The sequence below is a fragment of the Anastrepha obliqua genome, chromosome 1 (assembly GCF_027943255.1).
Source record: "Anastrepha obliqua isolate idAnaObli1 chromosome 1, idAnaObli1_1.0, whole genome shotgun sequence".
NCBI classification, from domain to species: Eukaryota; Metazoa; Arthropoda; class Insecta; order Diptera; family Tephritidae; genus Anastrepha; species Anastrepha obliqua.
In genome coordinates, this window is record NC_072892.1 from 184153283 (window position 1) to 184178879 (window position 25597).

General features: G+C 35.2%; 1 protein-coding gene across 2 annotated transcripts in view; it reads right to left on the reverse strand.

Annotated features, from left to right (window-relative positions):
* Positions 1 to 25597, reverse strand: part of LOC129243781 (protein similar) — a 182853-nt gene that overhangs the window by 82705 nt on the left and 74551 nt on the right. For both annotated transcript variants that reach the window (XM_054881091.1, XM_054881083.1), the window contains exon 7: positions 16094 to 16235. In XM_054881091.1, the coding sequence (XP_054737066.1) occupies positions 16094 to 16235 (142 nt within the window). The remainder of the gene's footprint in view (positions 1 to 16093; positions 16236 to 25597) is intronic.

The window sequence follows — 25597 nt, forward strand, 5'->3', positions numbered from 1 at the left end:
TTTATCATTTATCTTTTACCATTATCAGATGATTCTGCCTGCACTAGGATAAAAAAATGTTTAAAGTTCATTTTCCAAAGCGCAAAAGCAGACAGGCAGTTTTAAATATTTTGAGTTTTCGTACAGAAACCCCACGGAAGGTTTCAAAGAGGCGAATTGAAAAAATGTAATTGGAGAAGCAAGGACAGGATAGAAGAACTGAGTGGATGAATTTTGCACTGCTCTGCTTTTCAGAACGCCAATTGAAGAGTTGAAAAGAGGAGGGTAATCTTCTTTTTAAGCCGCTTGATTCTCCTATTATTACACGAAACAATTTACAAAAACAAAGGCAGCTTTTCAGGGTGGGCGTATGTGTACATTGTAAGCAGAACGCACATTACAAACATATAGGCAAGTTGGCAATCATTACATAAGTACATGCATACACCCATAAGTGGCTCACAAACACAAAGCAAATGGCATAGTGCTGATGTAAATTTGGGGAAATGTAGAAATTGATTTTCGATGGAATAAACTGGCACAATAAACATCCGTCTATCGGTGGCAAAAATACTGTAAAATAATAAAAGAAAGTAGAAACGAATAAATGTGGAAAGGCAAAGAAAGGTTCGAAATCTTTTCGTTTAGGCCGTTTAAAATAAACACTTTTCATCTCACTTTTCAACACTTTTTATCCGTTGCTGCTGAAGTCAATTTCGTTTCATCTTACAAGTTTTATCCCTTTAGTTCCATTTACATACTTATTTTAAATTTTCACTCCGCATGAGTTTATGGCATTCTTTATTTGCACTCCAAACAAATCAAAAGCTCGTGATTTGGGCAAACCATCAAAGGACATTTCAAAAAGATTTTTATGCAGTGCTGTAGATGTGTTGCGTAAATGGAGAAACAGCATGTGTTGCCGCCAACAACGACAAATATCCATCAATGCAAGCAACCCAATAAAAATGTAAAACATGTGATGTGCAACATTCACAACAAAAGAAAAAATACTGCTCATATAACTCATACGACGTGGCCGACGCCGCATACGACTGCAGCTGACTTAGGGAAATTCGAGCTTGGTTTCGCAGATAACAGTAGCATAAAACATGGCGAGATCATAACTTTACCCAGCTTTTTCACATGCAATAAAATTTCAAATTACTTTTGAAATGGCGAAGGAACGCGACATGCGAAACCATTGGCGAAATTCTCTGTTCCCTCCACTGCTTCCCGGCTCACACAAACGGATAACTCAATTGCTAGCAATACAAATATAATATGATCAAATGTCAATTTGAGTGACATTTGTGTAAGCGCGTGGGAAGCATTTAATGAAGATGGTAGCAACAGTTGCACATGAAACAAACAATAAGGATAAAATCGATTGTTAAATTCGGTGGCTGACCGCAAAGTTAGGTATTTTAAGTAGCTGCACAAAAAGGCGCAATAAAACTCAAGCAGAAAACAAATTTGTGGCGAAATTAGCTTTCTTTATCTATTTATCACATGGATTTTTTCTCTGCTTCTATGGTATTTATGGGACAGTTTAACCGGAATTTTTATGAGATTTTGTTTCCCATATGAGCCCATCAAAATATTGGGTTTAATAACAGTAATAAAATTGCATGAATGGTAAATGGAAGAATGTGAGTTATTAATATGACTACGTGAATGTCAAATTATATAACTTTTTTTCGTTAATTGATGTGCATAGATAACATAAAATCATTTCAAACGCTTTCTAATTTACAATAATAAATTCCACATTTACAAGGGAAATAAGCTTACTTTCTGTTACACCAAATGTATAGTTGATATTCATTCATGCATACTACATACTCACCCGTTAAGAGAATTTATTGATTTCCCTTTTTTTAACTACCGCTAATACCGCAAACCAGGTCAATATTGAAGCCAAGTGGTGCGTGACTACCATTCGGAAGTACACAGGTTGGAATCCCCGTGCATGACACATCAAAGGCAGATCAGGATTTTTCTAATAGCGCCGCCACTCGGCAAGCGATGGCACACCTTCGAGTGTATTTGTGCCATCAAAAAGCTCCTCATAAAAAATCATCTGCCGTTCAGAGTCGGCTTAAAACTGTAGGTCCTTCCATTTGGGGAAAAACATCAAAACGCACATAACAAATAGGAGAAGGAGCTCGGCCAAGCACCCAACAAAGGATATAGGAATTTGTAATTGAATATATAATAGAAGAGTGAGGCGCTCTTTTCTAGATCGCCATGACCGTTTGCGTACTAGAAGCATTCGAGAGTAATATTTGTAAGATAATATTTTGAAGGATACATACATATATGGGTCCATCACGCGTAAAAAATACAAGGATTGCATTGGCTTAGCCTTGTCATACTCCGGAGAATATACCTTTGATTCAGCAACCATCAATGGACAAAGGAAGCACAGCGCCCACATCTAAGTTACGTAGGTCCTGGAAGCGATTCCACCCTCCCAGGGTTTCACTGTCAAAGCCATTGCAATCTACCAAGCAGCTAACGCAAGAGAAAAATGTTTGATACATGCAAGCCCGTAGGTCCGTATTTCAATGAAAAACGTGAGAAAGAGTAAACATAACACATGTGTGTTCATGCCTATACCGATATAAGACGCAACTAACAGTATGATAAATGCGCTAAATCGGCATCCCAAAAACCGTTGAATAATTTTTTAAAGATTTTAAGCACATCACATGCCTTTTAGAATGATTCAAGAAAAAACCAACATTGCTTCAAATAAAACTCATCAGTTATAAAAAACACTCCCGATAGGTCAATGAAAAAAATTAGAATTCTTATGAGACTTTCAACCTTCCACTTCGTCACGCCTTTTCGCCACTCCAGAAGATTCATTCGGTTGCAGAAGTACTTTAGTGGTATTTGATAAATTTTTTAAAAGCCCGAATGTAAGAACATCAAAATAATCTTTGACTTGGTAAATACAAGTAATTTATTCAACACCATTTACGTTATCACTGAATTTCTTATCTTTATTCTTTTGGAAAGGTGGGCGACGCCTGTCGAGGGGTTTTGTTCTAATCCCAAACCAACAAATAGTTGTGGAGCCACATAAGAAGATTCTCGCTTAAGATCTTTGACTCTAACAAACTGATCTAAACTTATTTTTTGTCTAAATGTATGGCATTTACGTGCGTGCATAGTAAATTATAAAAAATCAATACCTAAAGCGAAATAAAAAATTTTACGACTCCAATAAATAATTGTAGCTGCCGAATGAATGCAATCTAACCAGTACATAAATAGCGGCAAGCAGGTACTAAAAACAGCAACAAAGTACGACCCAACACAACGAAGGCCGATGAAGAATAAAATAGTGACTCATTTGGAAGCCACGAGCCTGTCAGTTGCGTGAGATGAGACTGCAGTCTAAAAGCTACATCGCGTCATTATTATATGACTTTTCGAAATACTTCCATCTCAACTGCCCTGCGAAAAAATTCCTACTAAAGTTCTCACTTCTTGAAATTCATCTTACAGAAGTGTTGTTATGCGAGTATCCAACTAAAGATGAAGAGTAAATATGAAAAAAAAAAACTTAATAAATGAAGTGAAATGGAAATGGAAACCTTGATACTCCAATAAATGTCGAAGCGAAAATGATGGAAAAATGAAATAAAAATATGCCACTGACACGTGTTTGCCACTAAAGGAGACCAGAGACAAGAATGGTGGAAAATGGGACGGCGTTCACAAAATGGCAAATTGGTGATGGGTGGATTTGTAAGTTGGTAGCTCAGTTGGATAAGCTATTGATTAGTGTCACGATTAGCAAACAATTTCTGAAGGACTCGTTTTCCTTTTCTGCACAACTTTTTAGCTCTGTTCACATACTAAATTCTACGAGCGTTGGAAACTTGTTTGCAGGATCGACTGGAATATTTACAAAAAATGCGCTTTCTTCACTTTGCGATATTTCACTGTCAGATAACAATTTAGCAAGCATAGTCTGTATGAGAGATTACTGCTACATTTGTACTTCATAAAAAACCATCTCACATTTGCTCAGTAATTTGATTTGTCTGATATTAGTCAAATTAAAAAGCCGTTGCTTTCTAATTAATTAGCGAATTTTCCTTTGTCATTTGTGAAAACAAAATTAATCAGGCCAGTCAATGCCTATCTGCCAATGCAATAATTCATCCGCTGGCTATTTATGATTTAGTTATAAAAAAAGCGGCATTATTCTTCTGTGAGCGAGTTAAAAACATTATTTATTTTGTTGGTGTGGTTTTAAAATGAAATTTGAAAAAATATAAGGGAGTTAGGGAATAAAAATGTACTCCGTATTCAAGACTAAAGCCCCGACAATTATGAAAAATAAATAAGTTGTGAAGAAATTGTTTAGGGCAGGTTGCACAGATTATTTTATTTTTATTATTTTTTGTCTACAAATATCTAAGACAATTTTTTAAATAGAATGATCTATACCTTAAATAACTAGCACAAATGAATGCCAACAAATAAATTAAGGACTCCTTGAATAGGGATAAGAATAAAGGATAAAATAAGAATAAAGGATAAGCAACTAACTCGAGTTTATTATTGTCTCCAACAAACAACAGACAGGCCATGAGCTGAAATAATACATTACCTAGTTTGAAAATAAAGCCCCGAGCACTTATCGATGAAGCCAAGAGAACTGGTCACTGGAAGACTTGCATCAAAGAACGAGGAGATCAGAAATGACAAAACAGATGCACGAGGGCTTAAGAAGGGCCTTATTGGTACTACTACTAATACACTGCAATGCAAGAAAGCCCTTAAAAAGTCCCGATGACACCTTTTCAAATCACTGCAGAAACTCTCAACAAAATTATAAGAAAATGAGCCCACTTTTGAGTTCCTTCTACGTTTACAGCAAAACCTTCTTGGAGCGCGCATTTTCTCTCCAGCATTGTCGTTTGTTACAACTGCAAAGTACTCTCACTTTCCTTTCATTACCACACCAGCCACAACATTTTTTCTATACCAACGGAGTTGAAGATGGGGATTGGTTAGAGACAAATCTTGAATTTATCTGATTTTTGGGAGCATTTAGCAGTGTTCGCATACGCGCACGAAGGCATGTAAGTATGTATCTCATTCTACCTTAGTTGTACAATTTTGTTTTTGCTCGTTGGCTCGTTGGCGGTTGTGTTGTTTGGCATGATAGGCTCGGAGCGTGCGTGCGTAAAAAGCAAAAGTGCTGTTATTAGCGCGTGTAAATTCCATTAAAGGCCAAACAAACTTTTGAACAACAAACGAAATTAAGCCGCACTACTTCCTCCAAGCCTTTCTTTTCGAAAGCAACTGGGGAAGCTGCTGAGGCGGTGAATATTGCAGGGAAATCTACTGCACAATGAGGTTCGGTAATTAAAAGCTAAAACAACAGAAAGTTGACTAAGTATTTAATATTATAAGCAGTCAAGTTTTTTTTCGAAAATTCTTTAAAGAGAACATTTAATTTAAAAGTAAAATAGATGGTTAAAGAGAACGAATAATCAACGAACAGAATGACAGTAAATAGTCAAATATTCGTTGCACCGCTCACGATTTTGGAAAATTCAGTGCTTTTCGGCTTTAACACTAACTTAGGGCCTTAAAAACAATATGCAGTTGCTCCCATAAAAGACAGGGGTTTTTAAAACTTCAACTATTCAGTTTGGCACAGCGCCACGGATCAGTTGGTAAACTTATTTGAACACCCTTAAATGGACCGATTTTAAATTTTGTCCGTAGCTTCAAAAATTATATTTTAGTAGGACATATGGTAATTATGTTACTAAATGTAAACTATATTTGTTTTCCCATCATTCATTCGTCTCTACGTTAGTTGCTTTCATCACAGGCCACTGTCTCCTAGGTGGACATCCTCAAAGCTTGAACGCACCTCCTTTGACTATTGCAGAAGCCGCAAGAACGAGGACGAAAACGAGTATGTAAAACAACTTCTCTGTAACCCTCCCGTGTGGCATGCCACTAGGTTTAGATACTTTGGTTCATCGTTCTCGATTGATGCCAATGACCTTAGGGATACAAGTGTCCGCCAGATGAATGGGCTTGAACTTAAAACAATATGCAATAATCAGGAGCAGCAGGTAAACTTCTACTGTGGTAACACAATGGATCGGTTTAGAGGATGGACATCTATCCACTCGTGAAGTAGTTTGTTTATTTATTATGTTTTTATGAAACAAATAATATGCAGCAGAAATAACCTTGTGGTTGACGTATTTAAAACCATATATTTTAGTCAGTGGCTTATCTGCCTCATACGGAACCAATGTTCGAAAATACAACTTAAGAGATATAAGTTAAACCTTCCATTTTCAAATTGACAAAAAGTTGCTTTCTTTGGAGTTTTGTATTTTACAGTTGCTATATTTTAACATCAAACTTATTTTGTTAAATGAATGAATGCTAAAGTTTATAGGGGTAAATCCAAAAATCATATTTTTTTAAGGCCATAAATCAAAGTTTTGGTCAAAGCCATAAATCATGGTCTGCAGGATGGTCTTCTGCTGAAAAAAAATCTGCGGGAATCGGAATAACAAATGACGAACTTGATTAATTACGGATGGTACAGGGTGAACGATATGAAGTGTTACCTATTCAAAACACCATAACGTTTTTGTGTGAAATTAGTTTTTATTGATTTCAAAGACAAAATTGTTCAAAAATGATTTCACATTTAACATATATTCACTTTAGCTCGATATGACCACCTTTTACCTTGACTATAGCCTTCAAACAGTCAAAAAATGAGTTGCAGTTTAGGCCCTTAATACGAATGCTAAGCTGTGATTGGTAAAATAAATCTTATATATAAAATAAAGTTAACTTTTTGTGTGTGTTCGCTAACCGGCCGTGTCTTTGCACCGAATTAAACCAAACTTACACACATTGTTAAGTAGGTATTGAAGATGGTTTACGTATAGTTTGGATGCCTATTGGTGGATAGGGCTCGAGATATAGGTCAAAACGTGGACCCGGGTAACCTTCGGATGTGTATGTACAATCTGGGTATCAAATGGAAGGTGTTGGTGAATGCTTTAGTTCAGAGTATTTTTCATGCCGCTCCGTGACTGGGGTCTTGAGATATAGGTCAAAACGTGGGCCCGGGTAACCTTCGGATGTGTATGTACAATATGGGTATCAAATGGAAGCTGTTGGTGAATGCTTTAGTTCAGAGTATTTTTCATGCCGCATTATATATTTACTCAAAAACAAATAGAAAAACAAAAAATATTGTGTATGCCAAAGCGCTTGAATAAAGAATAAAGAAATAAATAATATGAAAACCATATCTTTTCTGTTCTAAACCATATCTATTCTATTTTAGTGTGCCCAGCGAAGCGGGCGGGGTTTGCTAGTTTATAATAAAACATGTAAACCAAGCATCGTTGGCAGGTGGCTAAGGCTTTTTTCCTACATTGCTTGGCATTCTTGATTATGAACTGCGAATAGAAAATAATAAAGTTTTATGCCGACTACAATCAAATGGTTTTGGATGGATTATCACAAAAACATGGGTTATCATTGTTTGTCGTTGGGTGGCCTCTATGCGAAAACTGGAACCAACAGATGCATGCCACTTGGATTATTAGTAAAATTAAGAAAAAATATAGACCGATTAAAAAACACGTTTGAATTTTAGGAAATTTTAATTTGAAAATAATTACTTTATTATCTTTTGGCCCATAAATGGTATATGGGAATCGTTTGAAAAAAATTAAGCTGGCGTCAAGATATTAAGCTCATATTCCTAAAGAATATATTTAAAAATGTATCCGCTAGATGGAAATCAAATTCAAAATCGTTATTAAAAGGGAATTAAAGAAATACTTAATAAATTTCAAAAGTACAAATCAAATCAAACAAGGATAATTTGCATAAAGCATTACTTAAAGAGCTCGTATATTAATTAGAATAAAACAAAAATTAACAAAAAACATAAAATAAATAAAAATAAAAATTTAGAAAAAAAAATAAATTAAAAGTAATAACATAAATATTCACATCGTTGGCGACTTCTACGTAATCAAATTGAATTTAAACAAATTTCGACTACGAACAAAACAAAGCTAACAGATTTACAACACTGGCATTTAACCCTGCGCTGATCTCACATTGTACTAGAGCTTGTTGCCCAAAATACTATTGGCAACGGCTGAAGAGCAACAAAGTATGAGCAAAATTAAAAAAAAATAGAAAATAAAATTAAAAAAACAATAAAAACAATTAAAATTAAAAAACAAATTATAAAAAAACGTATTCACTTGCATTCGTATAAGTAATATATAATTTCTTGTATGCGTACATACATACATACATACACACATTTCGGGTATTTTCATTAAACGATGTAAACGCAAATACTTTGCAAATGACGTAGAAGGGGAGGAAAGTGAAAATAATTGTCGCAGAATGCCTTGTCAGCACAAACACCCCTATCTACATAAGCACGCAAGGTAAACATATATAAGTATGTGCATTAGGCCGGGGCGATTTGAAACTCACGCCGCGCAGTCCAAATTATGATTTCTCTTGTCATTACGAGCAAAAGGTCCTTCTACGGTATACATAAGGCCAAACGAATTTTTGAGACACACTAACTAGAATTTACAAGGCACCTGGAATTAAAACAAAAATTATTTATTTATTTTTACTTCTACAGGCGTTTTCCAACAATTTTTTTCAGTTATGCCGCTTATTTATTTTAAAACACAAATTTTTATTTATTTTTCAACTTCAATCATTTCAATCAATGGCAGTGCGTTTGTCCAGATACTTATGAAAAGAACGATTTTATATTATTAATTTTTTTTAAATTAAAAGGTTTCCCTGAAACTTTTTTTACCTCCATCCGGATAAATTTCCCTCGGCTCTCTAACACCATCGTCATTACCCTCGCGTTTTTTATGAATTGACCGTTGGGCATCCTGACTGTAACAGGGTTTAAGCTGATCTGGTAATGGTAATTCTCCTTCCTCGCCGCCATCGAGGTATTGCTGTAAGTGGCCCAATGCTACCTTTCGTGTGAATTTGAGGCTCTGACAGCACTTCATCGCCTTACAAATCAGTCATATCAATATAATCAGAACAATCAAAATTAATTTACATTTTTACGCAACTCGGTTGAAACGTACAATCGTACAAATTTTAACGAAAATATAAAGTTTTTAAACATATTAAATTTCGAATTTCCTTTCGGGGTTATTACTTATAAATATAATTTGAAAATTTCATGTGCCTTGAAAGTCATAGTTAAACCAAACCTGTTCCATAAAATCTGCATTATGGAGCCTCGAAACTCATTTCAGGCTTTGTTGTTATCACAAGACGAATCATAATTCGCCCCGGCTTAATGCATGTATATATGTGCTCGAAACTTATTTGTTTGTAAACAAAGCACAGGCACATATGAATGCACAGAGATACCCTTCAGGAAAAAACTGATGCAAAAAATGTAGTTACTACAACTACGAAGAAGGCGTGCATCCAGGGCGGAGTTTTGATTAAAGTCCTCTCATAAATATTAGAATAATATACAATATAAACGAATATTTATAGGTTTTCTTACAATAGGGCAAAACTTAAAAACAGACACACACATTCAAGTGCGCAACAAAGAAAAAAAAACATTTTTTTACTGAAACAAATTAAATCAAACGCATGACAATAAAAAATAAATAAAATGTGAGTCGCAATCATCACTCGCTTTCTCCCAATTTTTACTCTTACAATTTTACTTCGGATGTCCAAATCTTTTAATAATAATTCGTCACAGTGTGAGAGTGTCAAAGTCGACAGATAAACATTAACTATGCATCGGGTGATGCCGTTCCCACGACAGTCAGTTCTAAGTGACCGGAACGACCCAAATTTATATCCGGCCAAGGACTGTCACTTCACCAGCATTCCTCGTATATGCACAAGGAATGTTTATGCTGCTACAACAATAAAACCAACAGATAAACATTAACTAGGCATCGGGTGATGCCGTAAGAAGTTGATTCGAATTCAAAATATATCTTTTTGTGTCACACTTTCATTACAAAAAAAGTTATCAGCTCAAATCGTATCTGCGCAACAGTAGCTCTTGAATGGTTGTAGTTCTATCTCTGCAGTTGTACCTCTATATATTTATATTTTGTTTTGTCAAATTTACTACTTGTTCGGAGCCATCGAAAGGATTCAGCTGGGGGCAATTGGCACTTCCCATGGCACCGTTATAATAGACTCACCAGTTTCGTGTATGGGAGAGAGAAGAAACGCGTTCTGCTCATAGTTCTAATAGTTCATGCGGTACTAATGGAATTTCTTGCTTGGCTGCTCACACACACAAGTGATTACACAATCGATTTGCAAAGCGTAGTCTTTTGTATTCAAAATACTGCAATTGAATTAAATTTGGCATATCGTACAGAAACAGAAGCAAAAATATGGGAATTTATGTACAAAGAAGTGCAGAAAAATTGGGGCAGTCACAAAACAAAGATTTTTCAATTATATGTATGTAAATAAATAAATAACCCATCGTCACGATTTTTTTCATTATACAGCCACATATAATTCCCATGCAGTGCTCTTCGCTTTTACTACACAGTACAGCATATACGTAGTTGCAATGACAACAACTGCTGATTTCGACTGCTACACTAATTTAAAGTTGCGTCACCTTAAATTTGTCACCCTCTTTAAAGAAAAAGATCAAAGCAAAATTGTTTGTGGAAATGTAGGAAATTTCCGATGTATAAATTTGAGGCGGCACTCGCACGTGCATTAGCATTGCCCATCTTTCAACAGATATTTGTTTGCATTTTGCTGTGTATTTCTTAATGTATTTGAAGCGTCATGTACATCCACATGTTCACATAAAAATTTAATGACGAAACGGTGTCTAACGGTCAGTAGTAGTTAAAAGCGTTGAAAAAATAAAAACCGCGTTCATTTTCGCGTAAATTACAATAAGACTATGAAGTTCAAGTACTCAGCACGAACGCCGTTATAGAAAGCAAATTCAAGCTTGAAAAAATTCCAAATTCCAAGTTGCCAAAGGAGTCAGCTATGCGTGGTAAATTAAATTCTAGAATGGTCAATAAAAAAAGGGTACCAGTAAACAGGGCATGCCAATAGGAAGGAATTAAAGTTTAGTTACAAATTCAACGTAGTGTTTTCTTTGAACAGTAAACTGAAATAAAATCAGAAATTTTAGGCGAAGCAACACGTACGCGGCCGGCGCAATTGCCCAATAATTTTGCAAGGGTAGAAATGGTTGCGTAATAAAAAGTGATCGGATATTTCATAAGCAAACGCATAAAAAGGACACAAAAACACGGTTGAAAATTTCAAAACGTAAAGATTCTTGCGTCACCATAAAGCTTATAAAATAAATTTGCTTTGCAAGAGTGCCATATAAGACAGCAAAAAATGGCTTACGTAAAATACTTGCGAAAATGGTAAAAGACAAAAATATAAACAAAAACGACTTCGACTGCACGTAGTTAATAAAAGTAAATTCGTATATAGGTAAGCAACTTTATGAACAAACTGTATTTTATTTTGCTTTAAAATGTATTATGACAGTTTATCTCTTCTGCGGCAGCCAATTATATATACCATCCCTCCTGCCCAAAGAGCCATCAGTGGAGCTTAGATTGCCATAAGCCAGTTTAATTTTTGCGCACTGTTACTGTTGTACAATATAGGAGCTGCGGATGACAGTGAAGTAAGCATAAAAGATGCTCTATCAAGGACATCGCACTAATTTCAGCAGATTAGCGCCGCGTGACTATTTTTTACATTTTCTACATTTCCTGCTTAAAATCAAATCGGCATTTTGTATTTTGCTTTTGCGTCGAAGCGGAATTTGCTTTCCACAACCGCGATTGAGGGGCAAAAAAAGCAGATATCTAATAATTAAATAATTCCGCTCAATTACGCGAAAACATAAATGTATAAGCAAAGTTAAAAACCAAGTACACATTCTATTGGAATATAGTTTCTTAGCCCGTAGAATGCTAAACTGGCATTCGTCATATAATTAGATTTTGCTTTAGTCATTTTATTTATTTATTTTCTGTCCCAACATTGTATTTTTGTTTTCTTTAGATTTGCTTTCTTTTTTTTTTCTTGTGAGTTCGCCTGAATGAATTTCAATTTAAGTTCATTGAAGCGAAGTTTAGTTTTGGGACTTGTTGTACTTGTAGACCATAAACCATAAAAATGTTAATGATTACTACATATATATTTCCTTTATTTATATCAAGTGCACATATTCATGCTCCCATCGACAAAAAAAAACAACAACAAGCACATGTCGTTAATAAATTGGATATAAAATATTGTTTATATAGAAAAAAATCAATAACTTTTTAAATCAAAGTGATTTTTGAGACACTTCAGACCTTCACTTTATCGTATTGGCATTGCATACTCAAAAATTGTTTAAACATTCAGACTAAAATTTGGAAATTTTGACGAAGATTTGATTTCTTTTTTTTTTGAATTTCTCACAATATTTGGAACTATGAAAATTAGTTAAAAATCGAATGTTAAAATGGAGCATTCCAAGGTTCGTACGGGACAGATCGTACGAATTTTTACAGTTTACAACCTTAATTATAGACAAAACATAACTTTTTAAAACGAGTTATTTAGTGCACTAATACTGTGTGGTAGTTTTCTAAACGAAACCTATAAACGTGCTTTAAAATATTCGCATATCTTTGCAAAATCAAAAAAAAATTATATGTTCGTACGGGACAGCTCCAGTCTACCACTACTCTCAGTTATAGTGAATTAAGTTAAATTTCAGCGAAACTAATAATATTAACAAGAAAACGAAAATGACATTTGATTGTGATTGTATTAGAGTTTATTAACACAACAAAAACATTTAAAACATATTTAGTTTAAATGACTTATAGTGTAAAAATGAAAATGTTCGTACGGGACAAATTGTGTTCGTACGGGACGCGTACGAAATTCAGCTCTTTAATTTTGATTTTAACGTTCTCTAAAGGGAAAATTTGATGCTGTTGTTATCTTGAGCATGGCTTTTACATGTAACTTCGCGCCCATTTGCTAATATTTCGTGAAATTTGGATATTCCGGGTATGGGCTTGGACGATTCCCAGGGACGAACAATCCGAATTTTGTCAGCTATTTCGGATGCAGAAATATAAAAAATGGATGTTGAAGGAACTAATGTGGCAGCAACTTTTGCGAAATCATTCCCGTTTTGGATTACAGTATTGCTTTCTTAGCTACGGGCTTTTTGATTAACAAGTCTTTTTATATTGCCGTCTACAACTCCCTTACCATGGGTAGTGGCAAAATACTTCCATTCAAATTGTTTGCTATATCTTTCAGAGAGATATACCAATAACGAGACCATATAACGATTTTTGAATTCGGAAGAAGGACCATCACTCCATATAACTTCTTTAATTCTTTCGCCATGATCTGCTGCAAAAATTTTATCATGCAAATATGTCACGAAGGCGAATATACTGTCTTTATCTTTTTGCTTTGTATCAGAGCATATCACAAAAGTTTTACATTGTGCCATGAAAAATGAAGCAGCGGTAAAAAGAGTAACGCTTTCCCTGCTCCATAAAGCTGACTGCACCTCGTTTTGATATGCTTAAGAATAAGACATAGCAAAATCAATTTGAAGTATTCTTGCATGTTCATTATTTTTATCGCTTTGGAATGCTTGTGCTTGTACTCTTTTTATATTTATGTGATACATGACATATGGTAAGTCGGATATAAGGTTTTCGTGTAACTCTCTACAACTAATTTCTTCTGTCTTCAGTTTTACTCGTTGATCGTCTCCTTTTTTCCAATGCTTATAAATTATATTTTTTCCTGGGTCATAAGGTATTACTATTTTACTTCCATTTTTACATGTATCGCACACATTTCTCCAACAGCTTGAGTCAAGGGCCGTATCAAATTTTCAAACACTTCAATTTCAGAATAAAATTCTCGTGAATCATACATTTGCACTGTTTTGATGGCGTGTCTTTTAATAACAAAACATTTTTCGGTCGTAGTGCACAAAATCTAGAAAACTCTATTTTTATGTTCGGAAACTCTTCCTTAAATATATAAAAAGCTTCTTTTAAAAATAAGGTGAGGTAGTGCTTTTGTAATGTAAGTTTTTTACCGTTAGTCCAACAGACCATTGTATCGTTCATGCCCGGGCATGTATAAACAATGTCTGGACGAAAGTAAAAATCTTTCACCATTTTGGTAGTTTCGTCATCGTTAATTGGTTCATTTATAGATTTATTCCTAACGCTATCAATACTAAGTCCAAGTTTTTTTCCCACTACAACAGCCTTTTCTTAGTGGGTGAACTGGGTAGACTTCGCATACGTTCGCTTACATTTGTATGGAAAACATTCAGATTCGCAATCACCAACAATATTTGAACCAGCCTCCCTGCCTTGGGTTTGGATCAACTTTTTAGCTCTTTGGACTCTCTTTTTTCTTTTTCGTACTTCTTCCTCTTCTGTATTTCTTCCTGGGTCATGGCTTCAGTTTTTCTTTTCCTCCACTGTTTCACTCTTTCTTTTTCGTTGTTTTTGAAATCTGGACCTTTCTTTCGTTTCTCGTCTCTCCATTTTTTATAACTTGACACGCTATGGTTGTTATTATTTTCACTAATTTTCTCCATTTTTTAGTTAAAAGAAAAACTTATATGCCGTGTTCGTACGGGACAAAATTTAATGACTGAATATTGAACTTATTTGCGATGCAAACTGAAATCAATGGTTTATAAGTAAAAAGAGCACCAGTAGTTTACTTTAAATGTAAAGTAATCGAAACAAATAAGTTACTCGGATGAGCACAAAATAACTGTACAGTGTTAAGTGCGTTCGTACGGGACATCATCGAACCATTTTTTTAAAAGAGCATATCTGCGTTGTTCATAAATAAACTTTTTTTTTAATATTACGTTTCAAAACGTAAAAGTTTGTTCTTTTAACACCAATTATCAGTTTCACGCTATATGTCACACATAATGAGAACTAAGCGCTTAAACTTGACCAAATTTCGATAGAAGAAAATAAAATTTTTATGAGTTATTTTTGTTGTAAAAAAAGATACTTCAAACTGAGGTCAAGTAAAAGGTCGATGTTTATAATGAAGATTGATATATTTTAAATACATTAACACTAATATAATCATCCGGAAATGCAATTTGTTCGGCGGTCGAAATTTACCATTTTCCATGGAATGCTCCAAATTCATAATCACGTGGGTTTTCTGTCGACGGTTGTGTGTATGTATATATGCACATGAATTTTTACTTGTGCTGCCTTATTCACAGAATTTCATGTGAAAGTAAGCATAGATTTTCGACCATAACAATATTTAATGGTTTGTAAAAATTTGTTTTCTAATTTTATTAAGAGTCAAACGGTAATGAAATATTTGGAATAAAAAAAAAACAAAGAAAAAATCCAGTCGAATATATAAAGTACGTATGATATATCCATATAAAATTCTGTACTTTTGAGTTCAATGAATATTAATTACCAGTAGACCCGAACCCTTCATCTCTTTCTAACCATTAACTATTTCAGAATATTCCAGAATTCAAAACATTCAACTAACTAACTTTTCTTAACACTGTTGCAGTTGCTGTCAACCGCCTTTTTACTCTTCTGGTTATGTTTTCTACTCTTATTATTTCTTAGAGCTATGTATTTTCATTTTAATATTCAGTTTAACAAGTAGATATTTGTTGCTTTTTTTCTTTTTCTTTATTATCTGTTATAAGCAAACTATCACTTATTTCATTCCATTTTTAATATCAGTTTATTTTGTTTGCTTTATATTCATTATTGTTTTATTCTTACTTGTAAATATTTATTTTGTTTTATTTTATTATCTTCTCATTTACAATAATATTTTCCAAAATCAGCAAAGTTATTCGCGTTCACTTTTGCGTATTCACTGTTTTCTGACGTAACTTTACACGCGCTCAAAACATTCGTTTGCGATCCGAATGATTGGGAAACATACAAACAAGATACATTTTACAATATAAAGAGGGAATCTTCGTACTTACCTTATGACATAATTTACGCAAACAACACTCTGTGGTTTTAATTTATCATAAACAATTGTGGCTTGTGTCACGATCCAACAGTAACCGCCATATTTTCCCAGAAATCTATATCGGCAAGTTTCACCTTGGCCCTTGCTCAGCACTAAAAAGACACAAGAAAAAAGAAAATGGAAGTGAGACTCAAACTATTTTTGTAACACATCTTTATATATATGTACATGCACATGCAGTGCGAGAATTTTACAACATATAAAATATCGTGAATATTAAAGGGCTATGGTGGCCCGGAGCGTATACGTAACCCACCAGTCTGTAATTTAGTCTTCAGTGAGATTTGTTGCGGTTTTGCTCGGCGTTCTCAAGTTTAAACCCTCTATGCCAATAAAATACTGCATTTTTATAAATAAAAAGAACACACAGGGTCATTAGATACGCAGATACTAGTGGAGAAAAGGAGTTCGATCGAGTAGAGCAATACTTGCAGGCTATCACAGATCAGGTTGGATTATCCCCAGAGAACAATAGAAAAATTTGCTTGATTCCATAAAAAACATAAAAAATAGTACATATGTAAAAATCATTGAAATGGAATTGTGGATTTCTTAGACATCTGCGTATCGTAAATTCAATTCATGAAATTGGCAGCTGTTCAGTTTTGTAATATGATGTGGAGCATCAGTAGTTAGGGTATTTCTGGCAAGAACGCAAATTACTTCGTTGCACCATCTGCTGTATTCATCTTTCTTGGCACCCCGCCACTATTATCTGTTCCCAAAATTGTATTTGACTACGAAAGGAAAATATCGTGAATCGATTTAAGCTGTTCGAGCCACTAGGCCACCATTCTAGAGAGAATTCCTAGAAAGGGCATGGATACCTCGTTTAATTACTTGGAAGGAGAATATGAATACATATATTGATTAATAAAAAAATATTTCTTACACTCTGGTCGTTTCTATTGCATGAAGGTATTTTTTTAGAGGGTGTATTTTGTTATGAAATGATCAGCACGACAGTATTTAAAATCTACTAACTGCTCTCGAATTTCCAGAGTCTTTAGGCAGCTTTGCAAGGCACACAGTTATACAAATGTATATGTATGTGTGTATAAACATCGGTGGTGGGAGAAATCCGAATCTCATTTATTAGCTAGACTTTGTGGTTTATCAGAGCCATTTAGCAGTACGGCTGGGCAGCAATCAAACGCAAATGCATAATAACTTTGTTACAAATATGAATGCATAACTTTTCCTATAATTACATTTTATGGCCTACCTACTAGCGGTACATATAACATAATGAGGCAAGAATTTTGTGAAAAGTGCAACTTAAGGAAAATATTTCAATTTATATTTCCCACCAGCTGCTTTCAATATGGGCCATTGCCTGAGGTATCATAGCCTTTGCAAATAATTTCAGTTTAATGTAGCAATTAAAGCATTAAAGCTATGACATTTGGTTGCGCAATTCACATACAGAAGAGAATTACCTCATCACAAACAACAACTGCAACCACAACCGATGCAACAGAGGCAAGATATTAACGTAAAAGAAACATTGTTCGGTTCCTCTTTGCCTACAATAGAAATAAAAAAAATGTTCATCGAACCCCTAAGTAAAAAGGATAATTATTTTCTGTGTAATTAAAACTGCTTTGTCTTGCAGGTATTTCCTATGGTTTACCTGGCCTAGCTTTTGGAACACTAAATTGGAATTGCGATGCGACAGGTGAGAAGACAATAACACTAAACCAGCAATAAAAAATAGAAATTAATGAAAGTCATATTTTAAGAAACCAAAGACTTAATAGTGAAGCGACCAGTTCAGAAGTCCCCACCCCAAACCAGGTTGTGTGAAAGATTTTAGGCAAAATTGGCATTTGTCGCAGTTGGCCACAGTTGGGCAAGCAATTAGGGACATACACTCGAATTTATGAAATTGTTGTAATAAGAAAAAGGTTAAATCTTATGGCAGAATTGTAATGATTCCAAATAAATCCGAGACGGATGAATAAGGGAGACTGTAGAATAACCCCTACACTTTTACCACACACTGTTAAAAACATTATTTGAAAACTTATTGCGTGGGGTGTTTTTTCTGTGAACTCGATATGATATTACAAAACAGAAATATTCTTGGAATGCAAGTTTTTTTATAATCTGGTATATAATTTCATGGCACTTATTTTTTAAATATTCCGGCATATGTCTGCCGCTGCTTTGATTGTTAAGCGCGCTGTATAGTAAGTTGCGCCGTCATGTTGGGGACGCTATACGCTTGAACAAAATTGGGAAATATTGAAAACCTATTTCCAAAGTGGTGAGTCTTCTTCTTCTTCCGCGGTTACAGTAAATGGCGAGCTTTACCATGGCATGCTCAAAGAGTTTTTGTTTCCAAAAATTGAAGAGGATGACATGGACGACATTTGGTTTCAACAGGACGGTGCAACTTGTCACACTGCCAAAGTTACACTCGAACTTTTGGCTACCGTTTTTGAATTGCGATATCACTTTTTTTTTGTGGGGAGCCGTTAAGGACAAATGCTATGCGAACCATCCAGAGACGATTGATGCTTTAAAACACGAAATCGAAGTTGCCATTCATGAAGTTGGAGCCCAAACAATCGAAAATGTGCTTAAAAATTGGGTTGATCGAAGGGCCTACTGTAAAGCCAGTCGTGGCAGTCATTTGAACGATATTATTTTTCATTCATAAATGACAATGTTCAATCTTCAAAAAAAAAAAAGTTTAAAAAAATATAGATTATTTTGTTTTTTATAGCCGATTCAAAAAGCAACTTTTACATGGCCTATACATTTTTTTGTTCAAAGTAAACAATTATAATTTGGATGCGTTGTTCTGGCGTTTAACGATTCATTATGACTTGCCAAGCTTTGCTGAGCAGAAATGTCAACACAGTTTACCATTCTCAGCTGTCAAACCAAAGTTATCGACATCGATTGTTCTCATGCAGTTGAAAAACACACCCTACACTTTGTAGGCTACGCATGAAATTAAATTATAAGGAGGTATGTTAAATAAAATAAATTATACCTGAACATTTTTACCATGAAATAATAAACATAAATTTATTAGAAATCTTTTGTAATGGGCAATTAAGACAAGCAAGCTGCCTCAGAGGCGCTTTTTTCATTACCTTATTTAAATTTATTTTTGGGTACATCTGTTTTTTATTAAAATTATAAGGAGGTATGTTAAATAAAATAAATTATACCTGAACATTTTTACCATGAAATAATAAACACAAATTTATTAGAAATCTTTTGTAATGGGCAATTAAGACAAGCAAGCTGCCTCAGAGGCGCTTTTTTCATTACCTTATTTAAATTTATTTTTGGGTACATCTGTTTTTTATTAAAAGTATGATTTAATGAAACACAAGACGCATATAACTCACTTTAAGGAATATTCTGAAAATCTGTTGCAATATCTCATACGTGCAACTAAAAGCTGAACTTTATGAGGGGCATTGAAACAAATGCAGACATAAACATCAGTATAATCTTGAAAACTGCCTCACAATTTCGATAGTTAATATGTGACCATTAAACTGTTACCCTTTTATTAGTTGCTCATGCAATACTTGAAGCTTCTATGTAATTTTAGTCTATGAAAAGATCGCAGTTGCTTACCACCTCAACGAAAGCAATCTTCACTCACCTACCGCAAATACCAGGATCCCGCATTCCTTGAGACATTGCATTGCCTTGTGAAAGACAAAACAAATTCGTACGTTTGAATCGAAATACGCAGCAGAAATTTTGTTTGCATTCATTACGAATTAATTTCGCGCGACGAATATGCCGTGCACAGGGGATAAATAAGTCGTAGCAAAAAATTATCATTTAGTTAGCCCATCAACATTATTGTTCTGACACAATCAAGTGTTTAATGAACTCAGGTTTATTAAATTTTGTCTAAAAACTGCGATCTCAGCTCGGACAGTCAGAATACGAAATATATTTTTAACTTATTAAAATTGTCTCTATCTCACTTTAACTATAGTAGCTAAAGCTGTTATTGGTACGGCTTACAGACGACATTCAAATTGACAACTGGTTATAATAATGACAATTTGGTTCGCCAGTATGAAAGCATGGTTTAGTCTGTATAGTTTTTGATAAAGAGTTCTGTGCACATGCGTTAAATTCACCTGATGTTATTAAAGATTCAAGGATTTTCTTTGATTTAAGGCTCAATTTTATCACGCACTTAAACTATGCCGTTTCCAATTCATTTCCTATGCTGGCTTTTGTAAGACGTCACTCTTCGCACTTCCCTGGCCCATCTACCTTTAAGATATCTGCGTTTGTTCGGTCCAAATTACATTACGCTGCTTTTATTTTGAGACCTTATCCTCTCATGTAGTTCATATAAATCGAGTGGAGAGGTTTCAAGAAGTGGAGAGGTTTCAATTTCTCAGACCCGAAATCATACGAATCTCGCTGCCGATTGATTAGTTCTTTCCCCATCTCGTTAACAGAAAAAGCAACTGCCCGACTATTCTAGAAAGAGTACAGTCTAATATTCCATGCAGAAAATTTGGTCGTTTTAAGATTTATCACGTCAGCACGTGTAGTAGGACAATATATATTGCTAATGCACCACTCATTAGAACGATGTCCGATTTTATAACAACATTTTTAGATTTGGACCTTCCTGGGACCACACAGGTATTTCAAATGCAATTCAAACAATACTTAGCATGTAACAAATACAACTAATACTTTGAAAATGTTTGTTATTTTAGTTTTATCATTATTAATTTGTTATAATTTAAGATTATGCATATCATTTTATATACAAGATATACTCGTATATTCTTTCAGCAATTTAATGGTTTCTTATGTTGATAATTTAATTTTATTACACTTTTTAAATCTTGAATGCACTAAAATTCTTGTATTTTAGTTTTGATTTAATCTCTTAAATGTCTGTTCTGAATTTTGTTAGAAATCACTGAATAAATAAATAATCAAATAAATAAATCCCAAGAATACCAAGATCTTTGTAAAAAAACTAAATGATGCCCAATTCTTATAAACAGCGAGAAATCGAGTGAGTTTAGTCCTTCTCTTCCCACTTCCACAAATATCGCGAAGGCTATAGTTTTTGCGACGTAAAATTAAATCTTAGTGGCAAAAGTGGCAAAAAGAAGATATATAAACTAAGTGGCGCAAACAAAATTTCAAGCCCTAATATATTCGTCAGAATTCAACGGTAATTGGCCGCTCCACAAGTGCCCGGATTTCAGTGTCCGCTACTGTATATTTTATATATCAGCATCATCTTTATCATTAACACATTATTTATTATGAAATTATGCAACTCAATCCGTCGTGAGGTATTGTCACATCTCAAAGCCATTCGTGAAAAATTATTACAGCAAGTACTCAATATTCATTCCACCATTATGAGTAAATGTAAACAAACGAACTTAGCGGTAGCTATTTCCTCGCGCCACGCTAATGTCAATGCCTGAACAACCTTTCCGTTTTTCTGTCACTTGCCCATTTAGTCACTCATTCATATTCGGATTTTTCATTTACAAAGTTATTTTCACATTCAAGCATTTTTAAGCGGAAAACTTTTACCACATCTGTAGACACACATACTAACGGAAACAACCAACAACAACCACAGAAAAAGCACTATTACTGCTATCGCCTGCAATGCAAGCGCCGGCTTTTGGGGGTCAATGCACAAAATATTTTCCAGAGGACGTACTGACAGAATGAAGTTCAAGGGAGAAGAGCTTCTATGGCTACAACGCATCAGGATGCTCACAGCTCGTCCTCAGAATGCCGGGATGCCGACATGCCGGCATGCCGCGGATGCATTGTAGTATTTATGGCATTAACCGTTGCTAAGCTGGCCCCATAAAATAAAACAAAAACGGGAGACTACAGGAATGAAACAAGCAAACAACACAAAACAATACAACGACTTTCTATGAACTTGATGTGTCCTTTAGCCAAGGACTTTTCCGGGTGGCAGCATACGTACATATCTCAAAGAAGGGGTGGTGATGCCATTGCTGCAACAAACTTAACTGTTGCCAAAATTTATGAACATGCGTTCGCCAATATTGAACGCAGAAGTGCATATTGTGACAAGACGAGCAGCAGACGAAAGGCAACAGACTGAGCAGACCGATTTCAAAGGAGATAAGAATGCCAACGAATGCAGAAATAATACTTGGAACATCATGCAGACTGTGGAAAATAAGATACATATATATAAAATACCACATACTGAATTATACTTGGAGTACTATTGCCCATGAAAGATCCAGTGTCAAATGGGAAAATCACAACAGCAAGCTAATCTGAGGGGGGGAAACGACAACTCGTATAAATACAACGATATCGTAGTAGCAGAAGCAGACACAGAAATATCAACAGTCGTTGGAAAATAACAAAGAAAACAAAAACAAGTAAACACAATGCAGTATTCAAGGTTATGTATCAAGTAGTCAACAGTCCGAAAATGGCACTTACGAGGGACGTTCTATAAATCCCACCTTTAAAAAAACTTCCATTTTAGATGATTAGATTAATTTAAAAATAGTTATTTAACTGGCTTACGACAAAGAGAAAATTTTAGTTTGAATTTTGGTAGCTTCAAGGTCCTGTCTATGCAGGAAACAGAGTTCCTACATCGGCGAATTGAAAGTGCTTATCATATCTGTTAGCATAATACAATATTATAAAAATAATTGTGAATTCTAAGTAAAATTTCGATACAATAATATGATTGCCAGTTTTCGTTTAAAATTTCCATTCACGTTCAAAAATTGTACATATACATGCACAAGTGTATGCAATGCGATATATCAAATAAGCCATGTATGTATGTGTGTATGTATGTATTTATGTATGTAATCTCGAATGCAGTGCTTGCGGTGAGTGGCCGTGTTTGATTTTCACAGTAAATCCTTGAATGAAATCACATAACGGTAAATCATCGTCATCATTTCATTGCACTTCATGCAATAGCACGCATTTGAGCGTATAAACAGGCGGTGAGCGGCGAACCGAAAGGATTCAATAGCAGACAGACAAATGGATAGTTACAATCGTCTGAGAGCGCGCCAGAAGTGCAATTCAGTGCATTGGCAATGCGGCCATTGAAATAGTTTCAAGTGCACAGATAACCAACCAACCAACAGTGCAAAACTGCCAGGGAGTACGAAAATGGAAGCAGTTACGTTTATAGTCGCCGCTGTGGCTTGAGGTCGTTTCTTTTCATTTGATTATTTGCGGTCATCACGAAAACGCAACGAAATGAATAAAACTAGGCAGCAATAACAAAAGTGAGTGTTTTACAGACAACTCCTCTACAACCTGTGATACCCTCTCCACTTATTTGTCGTTGTGTTCGGCTTGCTTTGCCTGGCTTGGATAAGGAAATACAAACGAGCACTTCTCTGGCCAAAGGATATGAGCATAAATCAAGGATTTATTTACTTGGATTTCGAACGTGCATTGGTTGCAATGCTGCTGGAACAGGCAAAAGAAAGTCACACGTATCAGCACTCATGTCGTGCGCCGCTTCCTTTCTACAGTTTTTTTGTTTGTTTGTTGGAACTGCGCCGTCAAAAGATAAACTCATTATGATCACCAACTTATAGCTGCTTAGCAAAGATTGCGAAAAATAGCAATGGACTGAATCTGGTAAAACGATGCACTCCTTTGAATGTCCAGGTAATTGTAATTGCTAGCGAATGCACTGACCTTTTGGAAGAAGTGAAGGTTAGGTTACCATACACTCGGTTCGGGCAACATTAAATAAATTTTAATACATTTAAACAATTCATATTACGGATCATAGTGAAATTGTAAATCCATATCAGCCTTGGACAGTTCAAGTGATCTACACTTTAAATAAGTCGTGGCGTTCACCGCGAAGACTGCTCACAACGTATACGTAATCAGAAAAAGAAACGATTCAAAATATTTGAAAGCATATGCGCCCATTTCTCTCCCGTAACGTCTACATGCAAACGCATAGCATCACATCTGAATATCAGCTCATCCAAATCATTTTATGTGAACTGCACGTCTGCAACAACGATAGTGACTCTTGAAATTCACACGCCATGTAAATTTATGCAATTCCGAAACAATTCCATTTTATGAAAATGTTACTCATACGACCGCGCATCCCGAGGCAGTATGGTTGCAGGTAAAACACATATACATGCATATATATGGTATGTAATATAAACTAACTTGTGGGCCAAATATTGCCAGCCGGTTGGTTATGTGGCATGCAACAAATTTAACAGCAGATTTAGCTGTACATCGACGTGCACATCATAACTGTCAGCCAAGGGGAAAATTGCAATTACACCATTTGGCTAACTGCATTTGTACGTGTGGAGCTGTCTAAGGAACCAGACACCAACAAAAGGTGATGACTTGGCAAAGGAACTTTGTGTGTCTGCAGATAAACTGGTGCCGAACTGAGTTAAGAAAGTCAGATTAAGCAAATTTAAGAAAAGGAAAGACCTGATTTATGAGGGGAAGGGTAAAAAGCGAGATGTACAAGAATATTTAAATGAGATATGAAATGGGTTTGCATTAGTATTTGAAATTATATATTATAGTACTTGAGCATCACTAAACTGTTGCTGCTTTCATAGAGTATTAGCGAAGCTTAAGACTAAGACTAAATATTAGCTGTCATCGATTCACCACTTCTCTGCTCGCTAAGTGAAAAACTTGTATGTGAAACCAGCAACAGTTTAGCGATGACCAAGCAAAGACGCATAACTTCGATCCCCCACTACTCTGCTCGTGTGACCGAAAATTTGCATTTGAAAGCAACAAGAAAGTTATCGAGCACGATTCACCACTAGCAAGCATGGTTATATCTCAAAATATTGGTATAACTCACTATTACTCATTAAGTGACACGGTCCAAAGTACAGATTTGGAAAATTTCAAACTAAAAAATGTGTGAAAATAATACAAAATTAAGAATCAATTTGCTTTTGCTCGATATGACCATCTTTTGCCTTGACTATGGCCTTGAGTCGGTCAGAAACGAATCGCAAGCTGCCCGAATGTTACTTGCAGGTATTTTGGCCCACTCGCGGACAATGCTTTTTTTCAGCGCCTTGAGCCTGGTGAATCTTTTAGTTCGGACCTTGTTCTCCAAAATGCTCCAGAGAATAATCCCTCGGATTCGCGTCTGTTGAATTTGAGAGCCATTATGTGGACGAAATGTAGTTCAGAACGTTGTTTTTTTATCCATTCTTGGTTCACCCGAGCTTTGTGAGACAGTGTCGAGTCCTGTTGAAACGTTCATGGTCTGCCGCCGAAATGTTTGCCTCCCCACGGCTTCAAAGCAACCTCCAGAATACTTTCCCGATATTATTTCACGGCCCAAATCATTATCTGTGGCGGGTGCTGCCTCCTGGTGACCAATCAATGACTCAAATTGTCAAATTCTCCTATGAACGGTCGGTCAAATAAA